This window comes from Carlito syrichta, unplaced genomic scaffold, assembly GCF_000164805.1.
Source record: "Carlito syrichta isolate Samal-C Ts95f unplaced genomic scaffold, Tarsius_syrichta-2.0.1 Scaffold305386, whole genome shotgun sequence".
Taxonomy (NCBI): Eukaryota; Metazoa; Chordata; class Mammalia; order Primates; family Tarsiidae; genus Carlito; species Carlito syrichta.
Window position 1 is genome coordinate 321353 of NW_007249482.1, and position 7033 is coordinate 328385.

Consider the following 7033-nt stretch of genomic DNA (forward strand, 5'->3'; position numbering starts at 1 on the left):
TGGCCGGGAGCGGCCACTGCACTCCAGTCTGGGTGACGGAGTGAGACTCCAACTAAAAAATAAAATAAAATAAAATAAATAATAAGATAACACCCTAAACCTTTCCTGCTCATTTTTACTTTAATTATAACAGATAAAGGGAGGCTGACACAATGCAGAAAGAAAACTCAAAAGGGTCAAAAGACCAACATTAGGCAAGGCACAAAACTTGAAATCTGTAGCATCTACCTGCATTACAGAAGGAAACCTAGTACTGTATCTCAAAAAGTTTACACAAGAACACATATACCCTTCTTACAAAATACCTTCAATAACTCTGCCGCTACCTCATTGAAGGACCTACTGGATAAAGCCCAAACTATGCAAACAGGGAATGTTCATGTCAGTGGTTCACCCATCTTTCCAGCATGACCTTCGCCTTACCTCTCCCACAAAGACCTTCTATTCCTACTCAGACACAGCCATGCCATGTCCATGGCCGACCTTGAAAGCCTCTCTCTTCTCATCTAACCCAAATCCACTACTTACAACTGTGACCTTGGACACACTACTCAATCTCTTTAAGCACCACATTCCTTATTTGTAAAATGAGGCTAACATCCACCTCACAAGATTCACCTTGCAGGATTATATGAGTCAATTGTAAAGCATGTGAGGCTGTGCCTAGTATATAGTAAATGCTCAAAAAGTGATAGTTAGCCTTCCAATTCTAACAAGTTTCATCATGATGCTTTCTTATTATCTCAACTCTTCCCACTCATAACACTCCTTTGGCATTTTTTTAATGTGCCATCTCTTACAGTAACCTCTTTATTCATCTTCTAGTAGCCTCTGACTTCAAAACATAGTGTGAGTCCCAGCTCTGCTGTTTGCCAGCTATAGTGTTATGTCTAAGGACAAAGTACTTAACCTATCTGAGACTTTGTTTTCTCATCTGCAAATGTAAGGAAATAATAGTACCTACTTGCACACAGCTGCTGCGAGAGTTAAATGAGATAATGAGGGTAAAGCACTTTGCACTTTGTCTGGCTCCAGCACACAGTAAGCATTCTACTTATTAATTTTAGATAGGTCCACCTGATCTTCCAAACAAAGTGGCACACAACTGAGCACACAGCAAGTGCTCAATAACTGTGTCTGATAAATGCTTTTAAGCAGGAAGACTCAACTGTGGTTAAGAGGTCCTAGTTCAAGCCAGGCGTGGTAGCTCGCGCCTGTAGTTCCAGCCACTTGGAAGGCTGAGGTGGAAGGATAGCCTGAGCCCAGCAGGCCGAGGCTGCGGTGGCCATGAGTGTGCCACTGCACTCCAGCCTGGGAGACAGTTAAAAAAAAAAAAAAGAGAGGTCCTAGTTCTACTCCATCAGTCAAGCTGCACAACTCTTAGATACATCCTTCCTTCTCTCTTCCCCATCTGTAAACTCAAGTTGGGCCAGATATCTCTAAGGGCCTTTCCGAAATCAGATATAATGTGATTTCCGAGTATATAAATTGACTCTGCATATAAACTTATTTCTATTCAACCCACCACATAAATCCTACAACTGTTTATTCTGCCTGAATTTTTGTCTATAAATGGGCAAGTCATTCTCTAGACTTGCTTCCTCACCTGTATAATGGGGATGAAAAACACCAACATTACAGGGTGAGGCATAAACAAAAGTGGCATATGTGGCAGATCCCCATGAACCACAAAGCCCACGCATGATGATGACACCACATTAGTAACACCAATCTTCGCTCAGGGACCCATATGCAGCTAGCAGAGCTAAGCATGAGATGAGGGTTCCAAATCCAGTCCGAGAGTTTTGTCGGTTACATGAGCTTTGGACTCAATTTCCTCAAAGAAGGCCAGGCACTTTACATGCATTATTTTACTTAATTACCGCCCTGAAATCTTGCAGAGTTAAGTTTGATTATCCCCAAGGAATGGGGAGCTGCCCTCCTCCCTCCTAGAGAACCACAATCACGTACCAATCCCCGCGAATCTCCGCCCCAGCGACGCCAGCGTCATTAGCATATATCTGCATGTATTTACACAGAACAGCAGCCACATACCGCCGTGATCAGGTTCCCCAGGGGAGGGGGTGGGGATGAGAACAGCACACGGGACCAAGGGCCAGTGCTCGAGGGTTTTGTGTGGTCCTACCTGGCTTCGCTCTCGGTGTTCTCGCTGCCGGGACTTGGCTGCCTTCCGAAAAGCCGCCGCCATGTCTGCTCAGGTCTAGAAAAGCTCAGCAGACAACGCCAGTTCCGCAAGGCCTCTGCCGCCGAGTCCACTGGTCCTACCGGAAACAGGCTAAGCCGCCAGCCGCCTAGGACCGCCCACTTCCTCCATACATCCTATCCAGAGCCTGTTTTTCCGGAAATGCGTCCCTCAGCAAAGCCTTCCACCCTGGGCTTCTGCTGGGATGTGTAGTTTCCTACGTTAGTCTCGTGACTCTACAGTAGGCAGTTCTTATTCGCTAGCTCCTTGTCCACGCTACGAAGATCTTCCCTTAGCGCTCTGCACGCGTTGGCACCTGGGAACACGTGGCTGACACTGCCCACCCACCGAGCTGGGCTTTTCATGTGCGCATGTGCAGTCACTTACAGCTTGGCAATGGTTGCCGGTCTTTATGCGGTAGGTTTAAAGCTAGGAGCCCTATGAATTTTACAGTTTTGGATCTCAGGACACACCATTCTAAAATATGACTGTAGAAGACTAGAATATTCCATCCCAAAATACACTTCTTTGGCATATTTTCAGCTGGTTATTCTGAGAAACTGCAGACACAGGAGTAATTCTGAAAAGTTGTTTGTGAAAGAAAGTTTTCTCTATAAAGGAAATTTACATTAGCAAAGTATCTTTTTCAGGAAGACGACTGACAACTTTTTTTTTTTTTTTTTTGGAGTTGGAGTCTCACTCTGTCACCCACACTGGTGTGCAGTGGCCGCTCCCAACCACTGCAGCCTCGACCAGCTGGGCTCTGGCGATCCTTCCGCCTCAGCCTTCCAAGTAGCTGGAACTACAGGCGCGCGCTACCACGCCCTGCTGATTTTTGATTTATTGTAGAGATGAGGTCTCACCAAGTTTCCCAGGTGGGTCTCGAACCCGCGAGCTCAGGCAATCCACTCACCTCAGCCTCCCAAAACGCGGGATTACAGGCTGAGCCACCACCTGAGGGACTATCCACATAACAGGACAACCTTTATTCACTATATACTTTTCCCCTCACCTTTTCATAACTTGTGTTGCCACCACCACCACTCCCAGAAGCCTCACACGGCTATTATTTTCTGTAGCTCGGGATATTGTATGAGCTTCGGTCATCTGACCCTTCTATTTTTTGCTTCCCTGCAACAGTGTGCAGGAAAGAGTATTCTATAGAGAGACAAGAGAATTTAAAGCCACATCTGACTCTGCCACTTACAGGCTTTGTGATTTGGGGCAGGTTTCTTGACTTTAACATGCACTATTTTTCTCACACATAAAAAGAAGCTAATAATAGCATGAGCATGCACTTCTTGCCTCATACATAGGGTTGTCAAAGACTCACAGTTGAATTGAGAAGTTATATCTGTAAGCAGCTTCAGAAGGAATCATCTAATGGCAGTAGTTACAAAGTTCTGAGTTCCTCATAACCCCAAGGGAAGGCTGGCTGACAATATATATGTCAGAGGCAGTATAACAATGATTTGGACAATGATCCATGGATCCTATCCCAACTCTGCTACCAGCCACAGCAAAACTAAAATAACTGAGTTTCTGTCTCCTCATCTGTAAATGGAGATAATAATAATAGTATACCCCCAGGATCGTTGTGAGGATTAAATGATATAATATGCTTAAAGTGCCTGGCTAGGCACAGTGGCTCACACCTATAATCCCAGCACTTTGGGAGGCCGAGGCCAGAGAATCACTTGAGCCTAGGAGTTCAAGTCCAACCTGGGTGACATATTGATACCTCATCTCTACAGAAAATACAAAATTAGCTAGGTGTGGTGGTGCATACCTGTACTCTCAGCTACTCAGAGGCTGAGGTGGAAGGATTGCTTGAGCCCAGGAGGTCATGACTGCAGTGAGCCTGGATTGCACCACTGCACTCCAGCCTGGGTGACAGAGTGAGACCCTATCTCAAAATAAATAAACAGACAAAGTGCTTACTGCTATGTTCACCCCTTAGCGAGTTCACAATAATATGGAGCTACTGACCATACTGGCTCATGCCTGTAATCCCAGTACTTTGAGAAGTAAAGGCGGGAGGATCGCTTGAGCCAAGGAGTTCGGAGCCCAGCCTGGGCCACATAGTGAAACCCTGTCTCTACAATTTTTTTTTAATTGACAATAAAAAAAAATTAAGAGCCGGGTGCAGTAGCTGAAGTCTGTAATCCCAGCACTTTGGGAGGTGGAGGCTAGAGGATTGTCTGAGCCCGGGGGTTCAAGACCAGCCTGGGCAACTTGGTGAGACCTCATCTCTATAATAAATCAAAAAATTGGCTGGGTGTGGTGGCATGTGCCTGTAGTTCCAGCTACCTGGAAGGCTGAGGCAGAAGGATCACCTGAGCCTAGCAAGTTGAGGCTGTGCTGGCTGTGAGCATGCCACTGCACTCCAGCCTGGGCAACAGAGTGAGAATGAGGTGAGTAGATTACCTGAGTCCGCGGGTTCGAGACCCGCCTGAGCAGCGAGACTTCATCTCTACAATAAATCAAAAAATCAGCCGGGCGTGGTAGCACATGTCTGTAATTCTGGCTACTTGGAATGCTGAGGCGGAAGGATCGTCGGAGCCCAGCAGGTCGAGGCTGTGGTAGCCGGGAGCGGCCACTGCACTCCAGTCTGGGCGACAGAGTGAGACTCCAACTCAAAAAAAAAAAAGAGACTCCGACTCAAAAAAAATTTAAGAAGCTACTGTTGCCTGACGCGGTGGCTCATGCCTACAATTCCATCACTTTGGGAGGTGGAGGTGAGAGGATTGCCTGAGCTCAGGGGTTCAAGACCAGCCTGGACAACATGGCAAGACCTCGTCTCTACAGTAAAACACAAAATTAGCTGGGCAAGGTGGCACACACCTGTGGTTCCAGCTACTTGGAAGGCTGAAACAAAAGGATCGCCTGAGCCCTGCAGGTGGAGGCTGTGGCTGTGAGCATGCCACTGCACTCCAGCCTAGGCAACAGAGTGAGATGCTGTCTCAAAAAAAAGAAACTAATGTTGTTATTTTTGTTATTACTAAACCTGCCTCTAAGTCTAGTAGAGCATGCCAAAGGTATTTGGGTTTTTTCCACCATATGAAGCAAGTTCTGTAATTGCACCTATTTCTCATGACAGGAGTCACCCCTCCAGCAGAGGAGCACTAGGGAAATCCTCTCCTCAGTCCCCAGAGGTGCCAGTCCAATTGGCAAGTGGGCATGAAAGAGCTGAAAGTATGAGTTTGAGCCTTGCCTATGTAGAGCCACAAGCATCAACAAAATCCCATGTCTTTGTCTCTTACCATTGAAAGACAAGACCCCCCCCCCCCCCGCCCCCGGTTCAGTGGCTCAGCCTGTAATCCTAGCACTTTGGGAGGCTGAGGCGAGTGAATTGCCTGAGGCCGTGGGTTTGAGACCTGCCTGGGCAACTTGGTGAGACCTCATCTCTACAATAAATAAAAAAAAATTAGCCGGGCATGGTAGGGTGTGCCTGTAGTTCCAGCTACTTGGAAGGCTGAGACGGAAGAATCGCCAGAGCCCAGCAGGTCGAAGTTGTGGTGGCCGGGAGCGGCCACTGCACTCTAGTCTGGGCGACAGAGACTCCAACTCAAAAAAAATAATAATAATAAAATGGCAGTAATAATTATAACTACCTCATGTGTTTTGTGAGAATTGAAGGAGGTATTAACTAGCACTTAGCGTGGTGCCCTGCACAGAAGTCAGCATTTAACATTAGTTCTGCCCCTCTCCCCCATGTTCTGTGAAAGTCATTTATTCCACCATCTCCACCCACAAATCCATTGGCAGACTTGGGGTCACAAGGAAAGTTTCTCTGCAGTTTGAAAGAGGGTATCTGCTAAGCCGTAATGCCTGCAAGGGCTCTAGGCAGCCAGTGGGTAAGAGTGAGCAATACACCCAGAGAAGGAAGAATGTGTTCTCACTGGGGGAAGGAAGTTTGTGGTTACAGGCATCAGAGAATGATTCAGCACCCAGAGAAAACCCAGAGAGGCCTGCCAGTCGTCACCCAGGGCCTCTTTTTAAAAGAAGAGTGAAAGAACAGCTGGGGGACCATGAGATAAAAGGTGCATGGAGACTTCCTGGGTGAGTGAAGGGACAAGCAGCTCCCACTCACCCAAGGCTGGTCATCTAGCTCTCAGGCTCTTCCAGCCTCAGCTCAGACACACCTGTTTCCCAGGGAGGGGGGAGGACAGATAGAGAACAGGAACAGGGAGTCCATGTGTCTGATCCCTGGACCTCCCTGGGGCACATCCTCCTGGGCCAACGAAAATAGAGCAAGCAGGGAAATGTGAGCCACTGGGGAACTAGAAATGGAGAGGGGAAAGGACACACTGGGGAGCTAAGCCCCTAGGCCTGTCTGGCCTAAGCTGGAGAGATAAATTCCTCTGGCCCCCAGACTCCAAGTCCAAGCCCCAGAACCTTAACACTTGATCATTGGCAAGTTATTGTGTGTTCTCATCCAATCCTCACAACAATGCTGTGAAAACAGTCATCCATTCTTCACAGATGAGACTGAGGCTCACAGTGATTAAAATGACTACAGATGCTGTAATAATGGTTACGCTCATTTTTGGCATAAGGGACTTTGACTTTTTACTAACTAGATTTAAATTCCAGCTTTGCCATTCTTAGCTGTGACAACCTTGGCAAGTTACTTAACCTCTCTGTGCCTCCATTTTCTCAGATTTTTTTTTTTTTGAGTTGGAGTCTCACTCTGTTGCCCAGACTGGAGTGCAGTGGCCACTCCCGTCCACTGCAACCTCGACCTGCTGGGCTCCGGCGATCCTTTCGCCTCAGCCTTCCAAGTAGCAGGAATTACAGGCATGCGCTACCACACCCGGCTGATTTTTT

General features: G+C 47.2%; 1 protein-coding gene across 1 annotated transcript in view; it reads right to left on the bottom strand.

The window, feature by feature from the left end:
• Window positions 1–2306, bottom strand: part of UTP11 (UTP11, small subunit processome component) — a 9906-nt gene extending 7600 nt beyond the window's left edge. Inside the window, exon 1 of the mRNA XM_008061657.1 lies at window positions 2147–2306. Coding sequence (XP_008059848.1) covers window positions 2147–2209 — 63 coding nt within the window. The 5' untranslated portion in view covers window positions 2210–2306. The remainder of the gene's footprint in view (window positions 1–2146) is intronic.
• Window positions 2307–7033: the final 4727 nt, after the last annotated feature.